This window comes from Acomys minous (assembly GCF_964271855.1).
Source record: "Acomys minous genome assembly, chromosome: 2".
NCBI classification, from domain to species: domain Eukaryota; kingdom Metazoa; phylum Chordata; class Mammalia; order Rodentia; family Muridae; genus Acomys; species Acomys minous.
This window is the reverse complement of record NC_140484.1, coordinates 35,894,518-35,920,517: the sequence shown is the minus strand read 5'-3', so window position 1 is coordinate 35,920,517 and position 26,000 is coordinate 35,894,518. Positions and strand designations below refer to the sequence as shown.

The 26,000-nt window shown below is 45.1% G+C and overlaps 1 protein-coding gene across 4 annotated transcripts in view; it reads left to right on the top strand.

Annotated features, from left to right (window-relative positions):
* APBA1 (amyloid beta precursor protein binding family A member 1) overlaps positions 1-26,000 on the top strand; it is a 221,570-nt gene that overhangs the window by 145,233 nt on the left and 50,337 nt on the right. For all 4 annotated transcript variants that reach the window (XM_084773772.1, XM_084773775.1, XM_084773774.1 and 1 more), the window contains exon 2: positions 1,517-2,794. In XM_084773772.1, coding sequence (XP_084629898.1) covers positions 1,592-2,794 — 1,203 coding nt within the window. In that variant the 5' untranslated portion in view covers positions 1,517-1,591. The remainder of the gene's footprint in view (positions 1-1,516; positions 2,795-26,000) is intronic.

The following is a 26,000-nucleotide window of genomic DNA, read 5'->3' as shown; positions in this document are numbered from 1 at the left end:
CAGCTCATTTACCACAGGTTTCTGGAAACCCAAAGATTCCTGCCTGGCTTCTTTGTTCATTATATTCTGTGTCTCTTTCTACATACACTGTGTACAGGTTGTGCTTAAGTGTGCAAGCACGTGTGTGTGTGTGTGTGTGTGTGTGTGTGTGTGTGTGTGTGTGTGTTGTGCACATATGGTGGGGCGCTATACCAATACACAAACATGCTCGGAGGCCAAAACAGGATGTTGGACATCTTCCTTGATCATTCTTTACCATACTGTTTCACAGAATCTATGTGAATCTGAAGCTGTCCATTTTAGCTAGCGAGCCAGCTGGCAAGCTCCCAAGATCCACCTGCCTCCATCCGCCAACACTGCAGTTACAGGCATCCACAGCCATGTCTGGCTTTTTTATGTGCTGGGCATTTAAACTCAGGTCCTCTTGCTTTCATACCAATCGCGATCACCCACTGGGGCCATCTGCCCTGTCCTTTAAAAACTGCTCTTGTGGTGAGAATTGAAAAGAGTTGGCATCAATCTCCTTAACTGTAAGTTTCCCCACAAATAGGTGGAGACCTACTCTACTCATACTTTCTGAGAATTAGCAATGTAGTCTAGGTTTAAATGTCATGCATTCACAGAATTACAGAAATTTAGATCCAGGGCACACAAGGAAAGTACTTGAAACTGCCTACTCTGTGTGTACGTCAGAACTCTGGTTTCTAAGGGGAAAGTGTTTCTGGGTCAGATGAGTTAGAGAAACCCTACATTTTGTAACTTCTTCCCCCTTGGATAGTCACAGTGAAAAGCTAACTGTCACTTGGCTAGTCACAGGATTATTTAATTATGGATTCCATTTTTCTCCTGTGCTCATCCTGCATGTAAGAAAAGAACCTCATGTCTTTGTGAAGGTCTAGAAAGCTAAACCCTTGTTGGAGGTAAAAAGAACCAAGGACCTGTTGGTGGTTAGCAGCCTCTCCAGAAAGGCTACAACCTTACACTCATAGCAATGGTGTGTGTGTGTGTGTGTGTGTGAGAGAGAGAGAGAGAGAGAGAGAGAGAGAGAGAGAGAGAGAGAGAGAGAGAGATTGATTTTGATTCTGATACACACACACATGAAATTTATTAAAAGAGTTGCTTTTAAAGTATCTAGGATCCTAGTGTAGAGATATTTATCTTTGAGCAGGTGGGAAAAATATGCCAAATGGCCCACCCAATTGAGTAGTCCTCTATGCATAGACCTCAGAAAAGGCAACCTGAGGAGCATGCCAAGAACGAAGTACTCGCCAAGCTCTCGGTCTGGGGACACGGGAGGGAGAATGTAATAAGCAATTAAACAAGTAAATATGTAATTACAAATTACGAGACGTGCGTCAAGACAAGAGTACTGTCAGATTAAGCTTAAATTTGCAATCATGTCTTAATTGCCTCAGCTTCAGAAGGGATCGATAGCAGGTGTTTTTATGTCTGCCTTGATGATCAGATCAGCTACGTTTGGACCCACGCAGTAGCCTTCTGTCCTTGTTTCTTCTAGGCCCCGTGGAGCAAAATGAGAGCGCAGTGAGCGAGCGCAGCCTCTCCCCAGCCATCCCCCGCCCCGACGCCCACCATGAACCACTTGGAGGGCTCTGCGGAGGTGGAGGTGCCCGACGAGGCTCCAGGAGGGGAGGTGAACGAGTCCGTGGAGGCCGACCTGGAGCACCCCGAGGTAGAGGAGGAGCAGCAGCAGCCCCTGCAGCCCGCGGGCCGCCACGGTGTGGTCGAGGAGCCCCGCGCGCAGCTGGCGCAGCAACAGCAGCATCAGCAGCAGGAGGAGGAGGAGCGCGGTGAGTGCCTGGCGCGCTCCGCCAGCACGGAGAGCGGCTTCCACAACCACACCGACACGGCCGAGGGCGACGTGCTCGCCGCGGCCCGCGACGGCTACGAGGCGGAGCGCGCGCAGGACGCCGAGGATGAGAGCGCCTACGCCGTGCAGTACAGGCCCGAGGCCGAGGAGTACACGGAGCAGGCGGAGGCCGAGCACGCCGAGGCCGCGCACCGGCGCGCGCTGCCCAACCACCTGCATTTCCACTCGCTGGAGCACGAGGAGGCCATGAACGCGGCCTACTCGGGCTACGTCTACACGCACCGGCTCTTCCACCGCGGCGAGGATGAGCCCTACGCCGAGCCCTACGCCGACTACGGCGGCCTCCAGGAGCACGTGTACGAGGAGATCGGGGACGCGCCCGAGCTGGAGGCGCGCGATGGCCTGAGGCTCTACGAGCAGGAACGCGACGAGGCGGCCGCCTACCGCCAAGAGGCCCTGGGCGCGCGGCTACACCACTACGACGAGCGCTCCGACGGGGAGTCCGACAGCCCCGAGAAGGAGGCGGAGTTCGCGCCCTACCCGCGCATGGACAGTTATGAGCAGGAAGAGGACATCGACCAGATCGTGGCCGAGGTCAAGCAGAGCATGAGTTCGCAGAGTCTCGACAAGGCGGCCGAAGACATGCCCGAAGCGGAGCAGGACCTGGAGCGCGCCCCGACCCCAGGAGGGGTACACCCTGACAGCCCTGGACTGCCAGCACCAACAGGGCAGCAGCGGGTCGTGGGACCCCCGGGCGGCGGCGAGACCGGGCAGCGATACAGCAAGGAGAAGAGAGACGCCATCTCACTGGCCATCAAGGACATCAAGGAGGCCATCGAAGAAGTGAAAACCAGGACCATCCGTTCGCCTTACACCCCTGACGAGCCCAAAGAGCCCATCTGGGTCATGCGCCAGGACATTAGCCCCACGAGGGACTGCGACGACCAAAGGCCCGTGGACGGAGATGTAAGTATGTTGGGTTCAGGCTGGCAGGGGGGAGGAGAGATGAAAGACTTGTCTTTGGGAAATTACTTTATGGGATTAATGGTCTGTAGGGGGCGCTAATGCACCTCCCCTCGGTAGTTTAATCCAGTGTGGTGCTGGCAACACTGTTAAGAGTAGACCCCACTTATTAGACTCATAAGGCATCCCCGTGCCATCCAAATGGTACCCGGAAAGCTTCTGGAACGTTACAGCCCCACCCCCACACGCCTCTCTTTGTGCTTACTGAGAAAGTCTGAACTGGGGAGTCCCAGACTTTACATCAAGTCCACTCTGAGTAGAAGAGCCCTGGAGAGGGTATTTGCAAAACAGCATCTTGTAAGTACAAGATCTGCCAGCATTCCTGAGGGGAAGGGGTAATCAATCTGAAAAAGAACAGGTGGGTGGAAATGGGATGGCATGGTGGCCGAGCTCAGGTGGGCATCCTGATAAAGTTTTAACCAGAAACCAATCTGTTCTCACGTGTGTAAGGGGGGGGGGGGGGCACCTGGGGAAAGGAGAGAAACTCCACCAAAGCCAGTCTATGTGTTCCTCCCCCCACCCTCCACCCCACGGATTCATCAGCAATTTAACTGATCACACTTAAAAGGTGAAGTATGTCAAGGTGTGGGGGGGTGTCTGTGTCAAGCCCTGTCATGAATAAGCAGGGCGTCAGAGAGTTTGAGTAATACAGGAGAAGGGGGTCCTTTGCAGTAGACTGTTCCGCAGCACCTCAAGAGTGGTTCTGAGATTTTTAATTATTTATTTTACTTTTTTGTTTGTTTGCTTGTTAGTTTTCTAGGATGGCAGTGCCCAATGTTTTCCCAATTGGCAAGGTCCTAGGTTACACTGTTGACCCTAGGCCACAGTTAGAGAACCACTGCCATTAAGCCTATAGTAAAGGTTTGGATGGTCACCATGGCCTCTTTAATGGAGATTGCTCATGTCCTGTCAGGTGATCTGCACCGGCCCCAACACACACACACACACACACACACACACACACACACACACACACACACACACTGACACCCTGTAGCACTCAGTGAGCTTCTGTCATATTTCACAGAGGTGTGTTTTCCACTTAAAACCAGATGTGCTTCATTGTGAAGAGCTACACGCAGAGCTGTTGCTGCCTCTGTCAACAGACAGCTTATTTGCCATTTTTGAAATACCTAAGACCTTTGAGACAGTGTCAAGCTCAGGTGTCACAGGCTATTGAAAATAAATCAAGAAGACTAACCTTTGGCCCCTCTACCTTGCTGTAAAAAATGCTTTTTGCCCTAACTCTCCCTTTTCTATACTCCTTGGTAATTTCTAAGCAATTTCATGGCTTAAAGTCAGAGAAGGGTCAAGAGGTTCAATTCAGCATCATTTAATCTGGTCCAGCCCCTGCCTTCTCCATCAGCATCCTTAGCTGCATCAGCCCCCTTAAAATCACCTAGTAACTGCTTGGCTTGGGCAAGGGTCACCCTGAGCTCCAGGACGGTGGTGGAGCCAGGGTGGTTTTCGTTCCTTTGAACAGGAGAGACACTTTAAACGTCTTGGGTTATGTTTTTTTCCAGACAAAAGTCATTACAAAGTAATAATACGTAGGACCCCACACTGTTAGGCATTCATCTTGATGCTAAGGAATGGCCTGGTAAGGCTTACCAGGATATGAAGAGTTAAAAGAAAGCAAAAGCCAAAACCTGTGCTGTAAAATATGCCCCCATCATCCATAAGCCATTTGGATCTATGGGCCGTATTTCATCTGCCATGCTATATTTATAGGAAAGACTTTCATTTGCTCCCCCTTTGATGGTATTATTCTACCTCACCTCAGCATCAGAAGTATTTACTGAAATCTCATTCCACGCATGCTATCATGGAAAATAGAAAGGCTCCATTAAAACTACTGTGGTCTGTAGTCTGCAGCAGTCTTGTTAAAAATGCAGAGTTACTCCCTTCCGTCCTAAAGCCCAATGCCTGAGGCAGAGCCTACTGATCTGGTGGGGTTTTGTTCCATAAATTCTCCCTGAGCCCTCAGTTGTATGAAAGATTGAGAACCATTGGTTAAAGACGGGGGACCCATTTAGGGCCTGTGGACTTGAGGCTTTCTCCAGTAAAGGACTGCACCACTCTGAATATGGTCTGCAGAGACAGAGGACGCTGAAAGAAAATCTTACTCCAAAAGCCATGAGGAGGGTGTCTTAAAAAAAAAAATGGCAAAATCAGAAAGTGCAAAGAAACAGGTTTGGAAGCTGGGAATAGCCATGTTACCAATTGTTGGAGGTAATTGCTAACAGTTAAGCTTGCTCCTGACATGCCTGCCCATGTCCCTCTGAACCCCAACACGTTGCATGTAGAGCAATGCTTTGCTTGTTTGCTGGTGCGGTAGACGGAATAAGCAGAGGGGAAATCAACTGTCCATTAGACTTTCATTTGCTCCCCCTTTGATGGTATTATTCGACCTCACCTCAGCATCAGAAGTATTTACTGAAATCTCATTCCATGCATGCTATCATGGAAAATAGAAAGGCTCCATTAAAACTACTGTGGTCTGCAGTCTGCAGCAGTCTTGTTAAAAATGCAGAGTTACTCCCCTCCATCCTAAAGCCCTTAGGTATGTTTGAGAACTTATTTCCAACCCTGTCCTTGAAAAATACTGATAGTGAATGTGTTCAGAAATTTTCCCTGTCAGTTGACCTCTCTCCGGGTAGCACAGACATTCCAGGACAACTGTTTTGACATCAGCCAGCATGGTGCATGCTGGGAGATTTGGGCTATTCTGAATGGCGCTGCAGACTGATAGCTGCCCACTTCTGCTCTCTCCTAAAACTTCATTAAAATGACAGTAAAGAAATAAGAAGCAGGAAAGAAACAGCAGAAGTGGGGGATCATAATAAAGTGTTGTTGAACTCTTCGGTAGTGCTTTCTTGCTGGACTGTATTTCCAGTTTTCTTTGAGAGGCTTGCTTGCACTTCCTCCTTCCTGGAAACTTCTATGAGGCAAGGCCAGTGACCTGTGCATTTAGTGTGTTACTTCTAGGCAGGAGCAGCAGAAACTATTCTTCTTGCTCTAATTGCAACCAACCCAGAAGTCACATGGTTAGGGGTGGTGTGACCCTGAGCACAGCAAGGCTTGGCCCCGGAGCAAGCAGGATTCCCTCGTGGCCCCTCTGAGACATTGAGGCAACCTGAGCTGAGGCCACAGGAATTTGGGGGTGATTTGTTCCCACTGCCTGGCCTGCTTAGTGCTGAATCATTCACTATGGAGGTTTCTGCTTCCTCCTTTCTACTAAGATTTCTGAGGATTTGAACTTAGACACCCCAGAAAGGCTTAGGAACTTGAAATACCCCTATGGGTCAGGTAGCAGGAATATGAGGACAAGGTTGAGAAAGAAAGGTCAATCAACAGGCGGTCACGGAAGAGGACGTTAGGCCTCTGGGTTCCTCTAGGGTGTGCGGCCAAGTGACCCTTTCCTGGAAATGGGTGGCTTCTATAAGCAAGGACAGGGCCGGGGCGGGGGAGGGGGGTGCTCCTAAACAAAACCATAAACCAAGAAAAGAGGAGGAGGAGCTCCACCACAGGAAATACAGGAAGGGAGTCCGCTGAGATGCATGAAGAAGAGGCGCTGGGCTGGCTACTATGCAGAAAGTCAAGGAGGCAGCGAATCCAGAGGTACTCAGATTCCAGTAGGAGGCGCCCAGAAAGAAGAAAGCAGAGAGACCCTGATGAACCTGGGCTTGGAGGAGCAGCTGTAGTTAGAGATGGTTTAGCTTACATTGTAGACCAGCCCATGGAACGCCAAACAACAACAAAATTCGAACAATTCCAATTTTCTTTGGTTATTAGCCTTCCTGAAAACAACTAAACAAGCCAGCAGAAACGCAGTACCCTATGCATGTGGCTGGGCCGGGAAGAGCAGAGGCAGAGTCTTCAGAGTGCAAACGCTAAATGCTGATTAAGCAGAAATGTGTAGTAGAAAGGACTTAGACTTCAGCATTTACAGCGGACACCATGAAACAATGTCTAAATCTGAAAATGAAAGCGAGGCAAATACAGGCACATCACCTCTGAAAGTCAAGTAAACGTAGAAGAAAGTTTCAGAAGAGTTGAAAATGGGGTCATGAAGCGAGCAGCACGGAAAAGAATTTGAGTTTTGCCCTTAAGCTGTGCAGTGTGATTTGACTTTGAAAACTGTGTTTGTGGATTTATGCGGAGATGGCTCACTGAGCAAAGAGATTATCTCATTGCCCTGTCGGCTTGAACATAAATAGAGAAGGGCAAATGCTTCTGTGTGCTTTGTGTTCAATTCATAGGAAGGAAAGGACTTCTCTGCCAGCCGTTGACCTGCGGTAAAGGCAGGTGTACTGAGTTTTATGCAGTGTTTGCATTAAGCATGAAACTCCTATTTGCCTGGCATTACAAACGTAAGAATAAGGAGCTACAGCAATTAGGATAAGAGGAGGCTATAGGATACTGCCGGACAATAAAGAACCTGAGGTGTTTAGAAGCCATGGGCTTGCATGTGCGTCTAGAGTTTGGAAGCCTCAGAACATTGGTGGGAAAGAGAGCAGTAAGAACAGTGCCTGCAGTGGGAGTGATGCGTGCTGGGGTCAAGGGCAGTGCACTGAGGGGTCAAGGGCAGTGCGCTGATTTCTCCGGAGATGTGGAAACTTATGTAAGACCACAGCCTTGGCTTTAAGGATGAAATGCTTCTGAGAGCTGCCGTTCACCAGGGCGGAGGGAGGCACCACGGTTGCAGCATTTACCAGCCCAGGCTGCACTTTTCAGATGCACAGCAGGGAGTGGTGCTCTATGTAGCAAAACTCAGTTGTCAATAGCAACAGCCAAAAGGAGCCATTTTTCTGTGAACCACGAGGACCCAATGTGACCGGGGTAATTTTCTTTAAAGACATAATAGTCTTTAACTGTTGCATCTTGGAAATGAAAAGGCTTGACCTTAAACTCCCGTTCAGAGAGCAGATGATTCATTTCAACCATGAAAAGAGCAGAAGGGGACAGAGAATGTTTGCTTTGTTCGCGTCTCCTAGACTAAAGTGCTACCTTCAATCATCTTACCGCAAGCCCTGGTAGGTGCTTGAAAGCTGTCTGCCGTGTCGGAATCACTGGGGCAGAATCTACACTCGTGATGCCCCACCACAAGTCAAGCATCCCAGCTACTCTGTGCTCCATGGCATTAAAAACAGTGTGATGGGGAAGTGTGAGTGTGTTTTTTAACCCATGAGTTTCAGCTTCTCCTCGTCGTCGTTACCTGACCCCACCCCCAAGAAAGAGGAATCTTTCCCTCTGAGTATATATGTGAAACCATGGGAGAAGCAACAGGGAAGCAAAAAAAGCTTTCAGCTGAGAAAATTTGTCCCTAGAGTTAGCACACAGGACACAGTTGATGAATGTGACAGGTTCAATTAGAAAGTGGGGCCTCGAGACTATTTGTGTCACCCTCTTCAACACTGCACCTTACATGTGGTAGGTGGACTGTGGAGAAAGGGCCGGCATGGGGAGGAGAGCAGCTGTATGTGGACCCAGTTAAATACTCGGGCCACGCAGCCCTGCAAAATCACGAAGCATGAATTGTCCATACATGGGACCTTCTTTAAGTTGAAATTTATTCCTATTATACGCATAGTTGGCATTATGTCCTTAACACAAAAGGAGTTCCTCAGTAATTGTAAGAAGGCGTTGTGGCTGTGGAGTGCCCTCTGGAAAGAGATATGTGGGTATAGGTGTGGCGCGTTGGCTCCTTCGGGAAGTTAGGGCTCACCATTTAGAGTGGGTCACTGCCAAGCTGAATTGGTGTGCTTGGCCTCAGAGCTTCCTCCTCAGCTTCCCTGCACTGGGGTTTCCATCTGCTGTCTCTCAGCACACCACTTGTCCTGGTCCCTTCCTTCATTGACCCTGGTTCCCAGCTTCTGTGGCAAGCAACAACCCACCAGCCTTTTTAAAAAATCCATGACTGCTCTGATTAAATCACACTAGCCTACTAAAGTCAGTGAAAATGGAGCGTGCACCACCCACTTCAGGTAATACTTATTTTATCTTGGCATCCTGTTCCCCCCTCCAGAGTCCAGTACACAAAATATTTCAAGGCAGGAGGTTGTTCAGCACTAACATTGCTTAGCCAGAGTCAGAAACCAGCCACCTTCATGCTGAAAAGGAGGCAGCATCAGCATCCTGGGAGGTAAAGGCCTAACCTTAGCACCTGCCCTGGTCACCTGCACTCCTGTAAGCTGATGGGAGGATGCAGTGGGGAATACCCAGGCTTCATCTGGCTCGTACATTTCTTGATGTTACCTCCTCTCTACCCTGCATTCAGCATTAGAGCCTGCAAGGATTTTGCTTTTTTTTCTCTTTACTGTTGCTAGGAGACCGTCAACCAAGGTCAAATGCACATGCTAATTAATTAAGACTCATTAGCAGCATCTTACCCTGTTGACCTTGCCACTGTGTTGTGGAGCCCACAAGGACAAGAAAAAGAACTGTGTTGCTGCCGAGGATTCTATTTCTGTGCAGGATTCCTGTGAGGTGCTCTGAATTGAGGGGTTCCCTCTGCACATCTCCCCCCTGTTCGTGAGGCCAGCCACAATATTTCCAGGATCACATAGCAAGGGACAGAGTTGAAATGGGATCCAAAGTCAAGCAGACCGAATTTAGGATGAAGACATGTTCTGTCAGCGCCTCATTTCCCCCCAAGGGGGTCAGTTCCTTGCTGGGATGTGATGTTTTGTTCTCGGGGGGGGGGGGGGGGCGGCCTTACAGTAGCTCCATTTCTGCACACATTTATATAAGTAAGCACCCTTCGCTCAGGTTGCTATGAAAGAGTACATATCCTCTGGGATTCAGACTGTTAGATAAAGAGCACAGACGGATGCAATATTCCCAGCATCCCCGAGACTTGGACAGAAGTATAACTATGGCAGCAGAGGGCCTCACACAGAGGCAACAGAAATGGCTCGGTGTGTTCATTCCATCAAGCTGAAGTCGGAAAAGCCAGCAGTGTAGAACGGCATTGTGGTTTTAACTGAGTCCTTGGACACATAGAACATTGCTTGAATAAGAAATACGCCCTAACTACAGGCAGTGATTTTCATTGCTTTTCCTTTTTAGAATCTTAATTATTTATTTATTTAAATGCTTAAATAATAATTTCTTACACACATATGCACCAAATTAGGATCATTTTCACCTCCCATTACCTTCTCTCATTTTTCTCTCCCACTGCAACTTTTTCCCCCAAAAGCCCCCTCTTAGTTTCATGTCTTTTTTTTTTTTTTTTCTGACCCACTGAGTTTAACTGTGGCTGCCTGCATGGGCATGAGTAGTGGGAGAGTTATTTACCAGAACATAGGCACCTTATCAGTGGTCACATCACTGATGAAAATGCACTCCATCTCCCAGCACCCCTTAACTGCTCCTAGTCCCTCGAGCATTTGGAACCTCATGACTCCTTCCCCCATGCATGATGCAATAGTGACAGGCCCAGACGTGAGCAGATCGGGTGCAGGTAACCATAGCCTTCAGTGAGTTCATGAGTCCAGCAGCCACGTCATGGCCAGAAGGTAGTGTTCACAGCACTTCTCCCTAGCCTCTGGCTCTTATGTTATTTCTGTCTAGTCATCTAAAGTGTTCCCTGAGCCTTGAAGGAGGCATTATAGAGGGCAAACACTCCACAGTCACTTATTCTCTACCCTATGACTGATTTTGAGTCATTACATTAATGGTCCTGTAGCTTCATGACTGATGACAAAGAGCTCAGATGGCTCTGTCCTTCAGGCTTGGCTGCATGCAACACACTTCTCTCTCTTGGGCTGTTCCCCTCCCTATCTGTAGCTTTTCTTGGCAGATGTCTCATGGCTCTGGCATCTCCAACATCTGGGCTGGGGGTGTCTCCAAACCAGGCTCTGTTTCCAGAGCTTCAGGAGATGACTTCTCAGAACTTCCATGCAGGGACTCCCGTGCCACGTGCCTAGCATCAGCAGCTCTCCTTAACCTCAGAGGAAGATTCTAGAACACCTTTGCTTACTCCTGTGTCCTTCATGACTCTAAAACCAGAACCACATGGTTAATACAAGTTTTGGGGACCACTTAGGGTGGAGCCTGCTCCCCCTTGAATAACACTTGTAGCAGCAGCCTTTCTTTGTTGTTCCATTTTGAAATTTCCTGGTGTTCTTTTTTCACTTCTTTTTGCCCTGCCTGCCCTTTTTCATTGTAGACCTGCAGAAGATTAATTACTAATAAGCACAGGACAGAGTCGGTATTAGGTTGACTTGAAATCTCCTCCACCAAGGAAATTAATCCAATACTTTTCATTTAGCCTCAGGCAGATTCGTAGGACAAGAACAGAAAGCAGACACATATATAGGCTCTTATTCAGTTGCTAATATGTTCCTCTGACACCTCTTGAGCTGGGCATCTAGAGTCCACATTTTTCTCAGCACTATTGTATTTCAAGCTCCTACTAGGATGCTGTGTCAATCCCCCATTTACAGCATTCAACTGCTTTCCTAGTCCAAGGTCCCAATAAAGCTTTCCACATTCCTCAAACAACAACATAAACAAAAAAAACAACAAAAAAAACAAAACAACCCAGTATGGTCAGGCCTAACACAACAATATCCCACTTCCTGGTACCATCTTCTGCCTTAGTCACTTTTCTATTGCTGTGATAAAACACCATGACCAACTTTTAAATGAACCGTTTTCTTTGGGGATTTGAGGTTTCAAAAGCCTCACACCATTTCCAGCTTCTTTCTCTCTACTTAGTGGTGTAGATCACGACGTAGGCTCTTAGCTAATGCTCCAGCACCATGCCTGCCTGCCTACTGCCATACTCCCTGCCATAATGGTCATGGACTCTAACCCTCTGAAACCATAAGCCCCAAATAAATCCTTTCTTTTGTGAGTTGTCTTGATTATGGTGTCTTATCACAGCACTGGAAAGGTAGCCAAGACAAATGGCAACCTGTTATAAAAAGAACCTTCCCTGAAAAGGTTGTGAGCAGTATTGATCTATAGATATTCATAATTAGAAAGCAATTTGACACCATGTCCATTTAACAAAACTATAGTAATAGGTTCTCCACTAGAGCCTATGACCTTCTAGCCATAGACCAGATTTACAGTGCCAGTTATGAGTCCCTCCTGTGGAACAGGCCTCAGACCCAATCAAAATGTTACTGGTTACTCCCATAACAGCCTGCCACTGGGCATTTTTGCCAAGGAGATTGTCATTGTGGCTTGTGGAGTCAACAGGTAGATTATTTTTAACTGATGACTTTTCTCCACAGAAGTTTACATAGCATATCCTGGCACTATGAATGCTATCCAGCAGTGAGGAAAATTCCATCTCAGACTCAGTTGATTTCTCAATGTCCTCCCACACAAGTTTGAGGTGTCTTCAGCAAGAGGATCTTGGGGTCTAGTTCTGGTGACCAAGCAAATGCATTGACAGTAACCCATAATGTTTTGGGAGCCTCTAGAGCCTCCCTGACTGTCTTAGGGTTTCTACTGATGTGAAAAGACATTATGAAGATGGCAACTCATAAAGATGTTTAGTCCATTGTCATCATGAATGCATGCCAGCAAACATGGTGCTAGAAAAGTAGCTGAGAATTCTACGTCCAGACCCGAAGGCAGCAGGAAGAGAAAGTGACACATGGCCTGGCTTGAGCATCTGAAACCTCAAAGCCCTCCCCCTCTAACAAGACCACACCTCCTAGTAGTGATGCTCCCTATGGACCTATGGGGGACATTTTCATTCAAACCAATTCACTGACCAATATCACATAGGGAGATATCCCCTACTTGGTACTAGAGTTTCTGTTTAATAAGGTCAAGATTACAGAAAGAGCATTGTCCACCAATGTAGGGTTGTTTGGTTTTGCTGTATACACAAAATGGTAAGTTTACATAGGGATTCTTCATAACATCCTTTAGTTTGGCTATCCCTTGCCCTACCCTCTCCTCTGTCCTATCCTACTGCCTCATTCCCACTAAAACCTTTTCATCCTGTATTTTCATATCACATATTCTTCTATCCTCCTGTCCTAGTTTGGCTTTCATTACTATGATAAACACTACAACCAAAAGAAATTTGGTGAGGGGTAGTAATTTCATCTTACACTTTACAGTCCCTCATGACAAGCCAGAGCAAGAGCTCAAGGCAGAAACTGAAGTAGAGTTTGTGGAAGAATACTGCTTACTGGTTTGCCCTCCATGACTCTCTCATCTTGCTTTGTTGTGCAACCTTTATATACCTGCCCAGAGATGACACTGCCTATAGTGGGCTGGGTCCTCCCACATGAGTCATTAATCAAGAAAATGTCCCCACAGACTTGACCACAGGGCAATCTGATGGAGACATTTGTCAGTTCAGGGTCCCTCTTCCCAAAGACTTTTAACTTGTATCTACTGAAAAAACAAAACCACTTCCCTCCTATAAGGCTTCAATTTTTTCCTCTAGTACATCCTTTCTAGCTTCTCAGCCTTTACAGGCATTGCGGTTTAAACATGCTACTCTGAAAGTTCGTTGCTAGAATCTGCATATGAGAGAGAACATGCACTACTTGTATTGGTGGGCCTGGGTTACCTTTTTCAGGGTAATTTTTTCCATTTCTATCCATATTCCTATTATTTCCTTTTTTTTTTTTTTTTTTTGGCTGAATAAAATTCCATTTTGCTGATGGAATCCATAGGGTCTTTTATGTAAAGACGTATGCCATCTGCAAGCAGGGATGCTATTGTTCCTCCCTTCCCTGTTTGTATCAGTTTTATTTCGTTGTCTTACTTCTCTAGCTAGTGTTTCAAGTACTATATTAAATAGGATTGGAGAGAGTGGACACCCTTTTGTTGTTCCTGGTCTCAGTGGTGTTGCTTTGAATTTTCTCCATTTAGCATGATGTTGGCTATAGTTTTATTATACATATAAGCCTTTATTATGTGGAGATATGTTCTCTCTAGCACTAGCTTCTGTGGGGATTTTATTATGAAGAGATGTTAGATTTTTCTCAAAGGCCTTTTCTTAGTCTACTGAGGTAATCATGGGGTTTCTGTCCTTGGGCCAATATACTGAATTAAACTTACTGATTTATATACATTGAAGCATTCCTGAAACTCTGAAATGAAGCCAATCTGATCATGACATATGATCTTTTTGAACTGTTCTTGAATTCAGTTTGCAATTATTTATTAGGTTTTAAAAAATATATCAAATATTTGTTCATCAGGAAAACTGACCTATAATCTGGTCTATAATTTTCTTTCTTGTTATGTCTTTATCTGCTTTGAGTATCAAGATAGAAATTGCTTCATAAAAAGAATCTGGAAGCATCCATCCAAAAAGCATTCTCTTTTTACAAAATTATTTGAGGCTTACTAGTCTCTGAAGGGGTGGTAGAATTATACAACGAATTTTCCTGAACATGGGATTCTTTTAGTTGAAACGTTTTTTTTCTTCTGCAATTTCATTGTTATAGATCTGTTTAAATTATTTATCTCATTTTGGTTTAACTTTGGTAATCCTAGAAATTCATCCATTTCTTTCATACTTTTTCAACTTAGTTAAGCATATGATTTTAGGGTATGTCATGCTTTTCTGAATCTTATTGGTATCTGTTGTAATGTCTCCTTTTAATCTCCAATTTTATTTATCACATGTTTATGTCTATGAGTGTATGTGATGCATGTATATGTATATTTGTGTATAGTTTATACTCACATGTACATGTGTATGTATGTTGATGCACATGCATATGTGGGCCAGAGGAGGATATCTGGTGTGTTCCTCTATATTGCCCTCCAGCTTATTTTTTAAGCAAGGTTGCAAAATGAATCCAAAACTTTTCAGTTTAGCCTTCTGGAATCTCTATCTGTCTCTGCAACACTGTGCTAAGGTTATAGTTACATGCAGAATGCCTGGCTTTTGAGTAAATAATGGAATTCAAAGCAGGTCCTCTTGCTTTCATAGCAAGTGCTTTTACCTACTAAGCCATTTCTCTGGTCCTGTCTGAATTTTGTTAATTTGGGTCTTTATTCTCTCATTAGGTTAATTTAGCTAAGGATTTGTCAGTATTATTTATGTTTTCAAAGAATGAAACAGGCCAAAAAATCTTCGTTTTATTCACTCATTAAGTTGGTTTTGTTTAGGTTTTTATTTTTGTTTCTATTTGTTTCATTAGGTCTTTTGCTTTTTGTTTTTGTTTTTATTTTTGTTTTTGTTTTGTTTTGGTTTTTTGTTTGTTTGTTTTGTTTTTACCTTAACCATTTCTTCAGATCTACTACTTTGGGTTTAGCTTCATCTTGCTTTTTCAATGGCTTTTGGTACATCATTAAATTATTTATTTGAGATTATTGTTATTACTTAATGTAGGCACTTAGAGTGATAAACTTCCTCCTTAGAACAGCCTTTTAGTAGTTCAGGTTTTAGAATGTTGTCTTATCATTTTCATTGATACCTAAGAATTTTTGTTTTATTTTCCTTGATCATTCATTGATCATCCAATAGTGTACTATTTAGTATCCATGACTTTGTGAAAATTTTTTGTAGTTTCTCTTACTGTTGATGTCTAGCTTTCATCCATTGTGGTCAGCTAAAGTACAAAGAATTATTTTAGTTTTCTTATGTTTGAGACCTTCTTTATGTCTTAGTATGTGATCTGTTTTAGAAAAGTTCCATATCTACTGAGAAGAATGTGTAGTCTGTAGTATTGGGTTATATGGTTTGTAAATATCTATTAGGTTCGTTTATTGTGTCATTTAATTCTACTGTTCCCCTGTTGAATTTTTTCTGGAGGATCTGTCTAATAGTGGGTGTGAAGTATTATTAAAATCATCCTCTGTTTTGATATAGAGTTAATCCATGACTTTATGCATTATAGCATTTTTTATGAAGTCAGGTCTACCTCTGTTTAGTATGTATATGGTTGTAATTGTAATGTCCTTTATGGATTGTACCCTTTTGATGTCTTCTAACCAGATTTTGTTAAAATATATATTGTCATATATTAGAATATTGATCCTGCTGTTTCCTGTTTTCATCTGCCTGAAACACTTTTTCTAGCCTGCCAGCCTAAGATGGTATCTACCTTTGATAGTTATGGATGTTTGTTGGAGACAGTGAAAGAAGAGTCCTGCTTTCTAATCCAGTGTGCTATTCTCAATCTTTTGATCAAAGAATTCAGACCAGTAATAGTTAGTATTATTATTGAAAGGTATATATTGATTCCTGTCTTTCTTTTTTAATTTTGTGGCTGTATGTATGTTAGTACTCTTTTGCTTAATACCATGCTAGTTTTATTTATCCATTGGGACTGGGCTCCAGAACTCTGCATCATGATTGGCTGTGATTTTGTGTAATGGTCTCTATCTGTGACAAAGAGAAGTTTCCTTGATGAAGAATAAGGACTACACTTACCTGTATGGGTATAAGGACCAATGTTCAGAATGTAGGTATAGATTATACTTGTTTAGTAAAGTGGCATTTACGTTCTCCATCAAAATCTATGACTTCACTAGCCCTGGGTATTTGGCTAAATTTTTAGTACCAGGCATGAATTCTCTCTTTTTAAATGGATCTGTAGTCCAACAGAGAGCTGTTGGTAACTGCCAAGGTATGTGTGTCACTATTGTACTCTTAAGTTTATTATGCCATGTGATTGTTATGGCTCACTGTCATCATAGCTGGGTAGGGCTATTGGTTGCGTCTCTCCTTTGGAAACTTGCGTGGCATTGTCTGGTACCACGAAAGCTAGTTCTTAGGGAAGACTCTTTCAAATCAGTTCCAGCTAAGAGTCCTCTGTGCCCTTTGTCTAAAGTGTGTGGTGACTTCAGCAACAGGGACTCACTTTATACCTCTGAGAGGGGCGACCAAGGGCAATAGCCATATCCTATTATATTCTGCAAGTATCTTGGAGGATTTTGTTCAGCAACTCAAAAGAGGGCTTCTCGTGTCTGATGTTGGGGGTTTTGTTAAATAGCCTTTGGCTCTTGACGGAAGCATTGTCAGATGGGAAATTTTCGTTTAAATTTTATATGTATATTTATATACCACCTTATGCATGCTATAGGTATTTTATGTAGTTAGTGAATATTCCTTAGGACTTTTTCAGACATCCTTACTACCAATTTACCCTCCTTCCGTATTTACCTTCCTTTCTTTCGCTAACTAGAGCACCCTCACACCGTGATTTTCCCGTTTCCCCTATTAGATCACTTATACCTTGGTATCCCCCTGACCCCACCTGTTGCTCCCTGCCTCCACTCCAGCAACGGACCCTCTTTACTCTCCTGCTTTCTTCAGCTACTCTGGGATATGCACTCCTACCTGAAGTTCTGGATTTAAGAGCCTAAGATGAGAGAGAATATATGACATTTCTCTTTCTGAGTCTGAGTTACCTTACTCAGTGCAGACTTTTCCAGTTGCAGCCATTTACCTGGTAAACTTCATGCTTTTATTTCCTGAATAGTATTCCACGGTAGGTATATACCACATTTTTATTTTCCATTCAGCACTTGAAGGGCATTAGGTTTGTTTTTTTCCACTTATAAATCTGACTAAGGATTACTGTCCAGAATATATAAAGAACTAAAAAACAAAGAGTAAAAGAACTCAAATGACCCATTAACAGAAAGTTCTCAAAAGAAGGGGGAAAAATGGCTAAGAAATCCCTTAAAAACTGGTCATCATCCCTAGTAGTTAAGGAAAGTCAAATTAAAAAAAAAAAAAAAAGAACAACAACAACTTTGAGTTTCATCTAGTCCCAGTCAGATACTCCTCAAACGTCCACTGTTTGGGCAGTGTAAAGGACATCAGTATTACTGTGTCAACTAGTCTACTAGTAGTTGTAGGTCTGAAGAGGAGATAAAGAAGCAAGAAGTGGTGGCGAGGTTGGTGGTTAGTGTTGGGACACTAGACAGGAGTTAGAAGGGGGGACTACCATGGGGGTAGAGGAGGTGCGGATGAGCGTTTGGGTGCAAAGCACACTGAAAAGAGAAGGGTAATGACATGCATTTAGATCATGTAGAACAGCCTCATTGCTTGTGGGGTGGGTCGAGTCACAGAAACCCTACATATCACAGCAGCCTCGGTAGGATTGCAGGAGAGGAAAAAGAAAAGACCCAAAACAGTGGGGGACAGGTAACTTACTGTGTTCCTGACCGGTTATTTTATAGATAAGGAATCTCTGTAGAGAAGAAGGAGAGCTGGGAGGAATCTAGCTTCGTGTCAGGAGTCCTATTCTTAAACTTATTTTATCTCATTTATCATGTATGAATGTTTTTGCTTGCATGTCTGTACACCACATATATGCCTCATCCCCCCCAGAAGCCAAAGGAGAGTGTCAGATTCCCTGGAACCAGAGTTACAGATGTCTGTGAGCCAGAATGTGGGTGCTGGGGATCTGTATTGAATATGATCTACCTACCCTTCACGGAGAAACAGACAGGTATCTTTTTCCAACTGCGTGGCTTATTGTTCATGCATAAAAAATGGGAACAACCCACAGCAAGCAAATCTAACAACCTAACAATATCTCTCAAAGAGATACCACCGATACCCTGAGGCAGGATTCACTCACAGACAGCGAGTAGGCCTAGCATAATAGCCCAGTGCCCAACAAGCCACCACGTCTGCCTGCTGATGGAGGCACAGTGCCTGGGTGCTGGCTCTGTAGCTGGGTTCCATGAGAGATTGAGAACAATGAAGGCTAGATGGTCACCCGATTAGCCAGGTCAACCACAGTGCTGGATTCTCAGTGGTCACCAAGGTCAGAAGCAGGATATCTTGGAGAAGACATGGTCACAGGAAGGGTCTTTTGTTGGTAGTATCCATGGCTCGTGTGCATTGAGGTACACTGGAGAGCAGCAGCGCTGAGCTGCCTGGAGCCTGGGTTCTTAGGTTCTTCTGAGCTTTGTCTAGACCTTGCAGACTCATGGTTCCTGCTTGAAGTGAGGGCTGGTGAGGGCTGCCTGATTCTAAGGCATCGATGGTTATATCCAGTGCTTGCTTTGGCTGTCAGCAGGTTCTGATGTCCGGACATTGAGCAGAAGTGTCTCTATCATATAAACCACTACAGTTTGTTTTCTTTTTATTCCTAAGTGTTCACTATGGAGTTGAACCTGGGTCCTTTGGAAGAGAACCAGTAATTTAATCACTAAGCAATCTCTCCAGTGGGGCCAGAGTCTTAGTATGCTCCCTTACCTCACAGGGCTAATTAGGGTGGGGACTGGCCAGCAGTGGGCACTAGGTCTTGTCCTCCTCTGTGACCTCAGAACACAACCTGGCAGTAGGGTCCTAAGTCTTTGCACAGTTCCTGACCTCAGAGCATGAGAAGCAGTTAGGTTCTAAGCCTTGCCTCCATCCATGACCTGTGCCTCACTTTTCTGCTGAACTAGAAGAGAATTAGGACTGTGGCCCCTACTCATAAGGTGAAAGCCCGTCTTAATATGTTGTAGTGTAGTCTGCACCCAAGGCATTGTACAAGACCCCAGGGATACTTGTGTGATGGACAAGGGTCTGTCTGCATAGTGTTCTACCTAGGCCAATCCTTTATCCAGTCCACAGGCAGACCTTTCAGCCTATTCTGATCTTAAGACTTTCATATGAACCCTTACCTGATGTCTGAGACTACTGCCACATAACAGATCATCCTGAGATTTAACAGCATAAAACAACCCACATATTGTTTGAGAACCTCTGTGAGGCTATAAAGTGGGCATCAGGGAAAAACTCTGCTTCCAAGCTCCCGTGCTGTGGGCAAGATTTAGCTCTTCAAAGCCAATTGGCTGACAGCCTCAGTTTCCCATTGATAGTGGCAGGGCATTCTCTATACTTTGTCCCATGGGCATCGTGTCACCCTTGAAGTGACACAAGAAGGCTCCAGAGTCTGATGGCAAGATGAAAGAAATAGTCCTTGGTAATCCAACACAGAATGACGTTGCACCACTGTCATCTTATTTCAATGTTTAGGCTGATATCTGACCCATATGTCCTTCCCAGGGAGAGGTGTCTCTCTTGACTTTGAGGACAGACGTACCTGCCACAAGGCTGTAGCCTTCAGCCCTGCTCAGCCTCACTTGGGCCTCTAGTTGACCCAGTGTATTGTATATGAAGTATGTCATTTCTCTCTGGACCAAGATGCAGGGATGATTGGGGGCGTGGAATTCAGGGGAATTCCTGGGGTTGGGAGAGGCCTTAAAGGTGGGAGGCCTGCAGAGTGAAGCGGCCTTGAGGCTGCCTCTTGTCCTAGCACTGTGCTGTCTCCCTCCAGTGTGCTGTGTGGTTCCTATTCCTTATGCTCCCATCTCAGCACCATCTTGCTGCTAGCAAATTTTTCCATCACAGATGTGATCCATAATTGATGCGGCCTGGGGAAGGTGGTGATGAATAATGAAGGAGGTTTCAGGTACAGAGTGAACATTAAAGGGAAGGAAGAATGAAAACAAAACAGCCAGGGGAAGTGGTTCACGTTCCAACATGCCAAAAGGATACTGCGTGAAGGTGCTTCCTATGTCACAGAAGGCCTGGGCTTTGATTTAGAGTCTTCTGTTGTCTGATAACTTAACTTGTGGGTGAGCTGGTCCTCTCTGGCTAATAGCTGAGAAAGATGACAAGCTTTCTGTGGCAGCAATGGCTTCCAGAGCCTTGTTCTAGTGGTCCCAAAAGCAGTTTCTGAGCCAGAGAGAGTTAGCTGGCAGCAAGTCTTAGTCCGGACACTTCGTAACCAACACCCAAAGATTTCTTCGCTTAAAATAGGTAATGGAAAGAAAAAAACCATGTGGAGAAATGTCTAACTCAGTCATCTAGGAACACCCTGGTCACGGTCCTGCAAAGGGCTTTCCTTCTTGAATGGTGGCTAATAGTTACAGGTATTGCGGGCCACTAGCCAGGGACATGGAGGGTACACTCTGATCCCACCAAGACTGATCAGACTCAGAGGATGAGAGAGGTGGGCCAGTCCAGGGAAGCTTGCCCACACATAGGAAACTACCAGTTCCGAACGATTGGTTTTCCAGCTATAGATTGCTTTAGATCCTGTGTGTTTTGTTCCACCATTTAGCCCCGTCCACAGCTCATTAACTAGAGCCCTGCTGACAGGTTTGACAGAGGGCTTGCTGAGTAGGAAGCTGATGCTCCTCAAGGGCCTTTGTGCCTCCCTGCCACCCCAGCTCCATGAATCAGAGCGTAAGAACTCTGGAGCCTCCCCCATCTGGTGCAAACCCCCTCCCACCTCAGCTTCCCTGTGTTCTCTCCAGATCAGTTCTACTGATACGTGTCTTCCTTCCTCTTGTTGGCTCTGGCCCAGCAGATACAGTTATATTCTAGCTCAATTTGGGATCATCTGTTGGCTTGGCCCAAGCCATGCCAACCACAGGGCAGCTCTTTTCTGACTTGTCAGAGGCCCCTCTCACTTGTGGCACATAGGAGGGGTTGTCAGAGCACAGTGACAGAGCATGCAGTTAGTGGTAGAGGATGCACTTCCAGCAGCCTGTGCCACTGGGGCCCAGCCATCAGTTGGTCAGAGTTTCCTAAGCACGCTCTAGGCACCCAGATGCATTCTGATCAAGGCCTAAGAGCGTTTTCAGCCACCTCCGTCCCCAGAGCTGGATGCTTCTTCACAGGTTCTATAAACACAGCAGAGTTTGGGGAGTGTGAAAGTCTCTGGTAGCACCTCTGAGCTGAGTTTATTTTCCCCAGAAATAGTAGGTGCCGCTGACGGCAAGGGTGAGCCAGATTCTTCTCAGAAATATCAGCTGACGATGCTGCACCAATGACTTGAGACATTCCCGGCCACCGGCCACTGAAGGGTTAATATGGAGGGTCAGACACTCTGGAGGTGGTCACATCTCCTATTACTGGTTGCATTATTGACAAGGGCACCTGACACCACCAAAAGTGTCCACCAAGCGGCACTGAGATCAGTTCACTCCAGCTCACAAGTGGATGCAGTAGGATTCACCCCGTTGCCCAAACAGCAGTTGGAAAGATGGAGAACTTTTGGATGTACCAATTTGAAAGTCATGAAGAAGAGGTATGTGTCCCCTGGGCCGCACCAGGATCTGCTGCCTGGCTTCAGTCCTGCCTGCTTCTGGCCTGGCCAGACTGAGCTGTGCTCTGCATTTCCCTTGATAGGAGGGGATAGGCGAGGAGAGGGCGCTACCCAGGATGAAGAAAAGCGAGCTTGGAAGCGAATGGTAGCCTAGAGCAGGGGCTGTTTTGTACTTAGCCAGGACCTGGGGAAGGTGTGCTCGTTGCTGTGTCTCCCCAGGAGTGCTGTTTTTTATTCTCCCTGTTCTGATGGATGAGTTCATCTGGACACTGCATTTCTGCGTTCTAGACTGTGGTGTCATTTACTGCCAAAGCTGATGCATATGAGTGGCTATTAGTGCCTTGTGCACAAACAATGGTAACAGCTATAATGTCCCCTGCATGGTGCCGGGCATACAGTAAGCCCTTAGAAAACGGTAGCTGTTACCATTTCTAGCAGATGTTGTGCTATTATAAATTGTGAGTGTAGCTGCAGCTCCTCCTCTGCCTGCTTTGATTTGAGACAGGGGTTTCCTAGGCAGTTCAGGCCAGCCTTGAACACACCATACAGTCCAGGGCATTCTCAAACCCTTTGCTCTTCCTGTCTCAGCTTCTCGAGTGCCAGGATTACAGGTGTGCACCACCACACCTGGCTTGGTTACACTCAGCTCAATTGCGTTTACTAACTTATATTTAAAGTGCCTGGGGTTTGCTCTCAGAAGCAGGTAGGTGACTGGGAAAGCATTAGGCAAGCATCAAGGAGTGAACAACAGACTTGAAAGTGAAGTGAATGAAACACTTTCTCGTTAGTCCAGTTTGATGCATTTCAGATACACCAAGTGAGGCCATTTGGAGAGAGAGATGCCCTGTTGATGCCCACAGCTTTATCAGGTGATGGGTGGTTTATAATTAACTGGTTAAGCTTTTGCTTTGAGAGCATGGCTTCAGAAGCTTACTCTCTGGTGACGGTGACAAAAAAAAAAATTATGTGTGTCGTTCCCATGACGAAATCACACTCTGAGCTGAGCTCTGCTGAGCATGGCTCCCTAGGGTCCTGGCAGCTTCCACACAGGCTTATGAGCTTAGGAATGGGAACTGAAGGATGTCGTCTGTAGGAAAAGAGAACAGAAATGCTTAGAGAAGGTTAACTGGCAGTTCTCTCCAAGTATTCCACCAGTATTAATTGAATCCATTATGAATGTATATAAAAAACACCTCATTAAGCCCAAGCCATTATCATCTTAATGACATAATTATGCTCATTCAATGCCCATGTTAACTTCACTACTGCCCCACATTAAGGAAATACAAATGTGCATAGATAATATTGTTTGAGTTATACTATAGAGTAGATAATTATGTACTTCTTAATGAGCTTCAGATTTCAGAAGCATGAATATACACTGGAGAAACAAACAACTTGATATGTTTAGGGTTTTTTTTTTTTTTTCAAAATAATTCTACAGTGGAATTGGGTTAATTTAAAACAACTCAGATAAGTAGGGACGCAGTGTGTGCTGAACTGGAGAAAGGGATAAAGGCAGCACCTGGGAGCACTTCGACTCAGAGGTCCCATGCAGTCTCAGAACAGAGTTGACCGAAGAACCAGGGCGTGTACCATGGCTTACCCCATGCCTTATACCTTTGAAATTCCATGTAGAAAAGTAGTAGAAGCAGGTTGCTGTTCAGGCTGTGAAGGATTAAATGGCCGAGTGCTCACTCACAGTGTGTGTAAAAGCCACTTCTGTGAATGCCAGTGCTTACTGCTGTGCCTACTATACTGTCTCAATCTTGCGGGGATGCATGATTTGCAAGCAAGGGTGGCAGACCCTCATCCAGAATGAGTAGAGAGCCATGGATGCTAGAACCTCATCCAGAATGAGTAGAGAGCCATGGATGCTAGAACCTCATCCAGAATGAGTGGCGAGCCATGGATGCTAGAACCTCATCCAGAATGAGTGGCGAGCCATGGATGCTAAGAACCAAGTGTGTTCTCAGAGCTTACTCTATTACATAAAACTCATTCTCATTTGCTTTTTCAAATGATACAAGTTAGGTGTCTGTGCATTTTTTATTCATCATATGTTTTGAAATCCTATTGTATATTTCATGAGGGCCTTTGTCTTAGGTACTTGGAGAAGAAACATGTAAATTAATTATAAATCCTGCCTTTGTTGGACTTATTAAAATATTATGCTAGAGTACTGTAGTTTTGCGAAAATACAAGGGAGAAAGTCAAGGAGTACATCAAAGGCACAGATAAAATGCATGCAAGACATTCAAGAGGGAATCCTCGGGCCCTAAGAGGATTGGGAAGATCGAATAAGAGGAGTAATATTTACAGTGGCCTTTTGAAGCTCATGTGTACACAGAGCCCAGGCAAGGGTTAGAAATGAAGTCACTGAGCAGAAGCGTGAAGGTCGCAGGCTGGAAACAGGGCATGATTCTCTTTGGCTCAAAGAAGAAGAGTTAGAACAAAGTGGCAGTGCTGGGGGGAGGGGGGCTGGGGAGTCAGAGCTGAGCCTCGGGTGCCTTAAGTACAGAGATGGTCTGGAACCTGTGCTCCAAGCAAAGAAGGTAGATTAAAGGCTTGAATCGAAACCGATTTGTTCAAAGCTTTTTATGAAAAGAGAAAATAGGCCCCTGGTGAAAAAGGCTTGTGAACTCTTCATGCTATCTCATTTGGTATATGGCTCCTCAGTCATTGGGGGTGGGTGTTGCCGGGAGAAAAGCAGGAAGGAAAACTCAGATGTTTCTCTGAATTGTTCTCTGCAGGTGACATTACTAAGTAACTCAGCCCCAGGTGATTTGGCCAAGCTGTATAAGCTTTTAATATTTATTTTTCTCCCTGCCTTTCATTGCCGTGAATTTCTGTCCCTGATTTTCTTTGGAAGAGAGGCACCAGTATTTGCTTGGACTCAAGGCTAGGTAGAGCTAATTGCTATCTTTTATGGGCGTCCTGACTCAGAGGTTTACTGGTCATCTCTACTATGCCTTAATTAACAGTAGGGGAGGTGGGCGTGTCCTTGTAGATCAATCACTACAATAGTATCACTTTCAACGTACAGATCTGCAGCCCTTTCTTGCATGGAAAGCAGTGGATGTGCCAGAAATTATACACAGCAGTTGCAGACACCAGCCCCCTAGCTATAGCCCCTAATGAGCTATTTTTAGCAATATGCCATTAAAGTATTAGAGCTTATGAATTAATGTAAAGTCTGTGGTTTGGTTTTATAGAGCCTTCTGCTTTCTTTTTTCACTTTATCCATGAATGAAATTTTAATGAGGAAACAAAATGAGATGAAGAAAGCATCCCATGGCTGTCCTGGCCCTCTAAGGACTTGTTGAGAAATACATACATACATACATACATACATACATACATACATACATACACACACACATACATACATACACACATACATACATACATTTGTGATGTTGGAATTGTAATAGACCGCTAACATTAGGTGAATGTTGACTAGGTGCCCAGACAACTAGCTACCCATCAGTGTGCGTTTACACCAGCCAGTCCTCATGCCAGCCTTACAGTGGGTCAGAACCGTCTTGTCCTATTCTCAGGAAGAGTCAGAAAGGATCAGCTACCTGCCCAGCCTCGGAGCTATCAATAAGGAGGGCTAATTCAGTCTCCCATCTATTAAGTACCAGGGCAGGGATTGAGAATTTAACCACGTTTTCATTCTAAAACACAAAATAAGCCTTTTGTTTTTTACTATGATGTAAAATTAAAAGAGCCAAGTCACTTTCAAAGGGAAAATGTCAACTGTCTTTCCTGTGATCACACTGTGTTATAAAATGGGCCCTTAGTGTCACAGAGCCCCATCTCGGTAGCTTTGCGGACTCAACCTAATGTCTTATGAGTTGACTGGTGTATGCTTTAGCCAACCACAGACTCAGAGGTCCCCAGAACAAAGTTGGGGTACTGGGATAGGAAAGGGATCCCTGTGGCCTCTGCTTCCTCTCAGACTTGGGCTGCATCATCGCAGCTGTCATAGTGCATCTGAAAATATTTAGAGCATTGATTTGAAGGGAAGAGAAAGCAATTTGCTTTTTAAGAAAACTCATTGAAGCATAAAATCAAATAGCCTTCTTTATCCACGTGTGACTTTGGCAGCATGATCAGAAAGGATCTTTTAAATGATG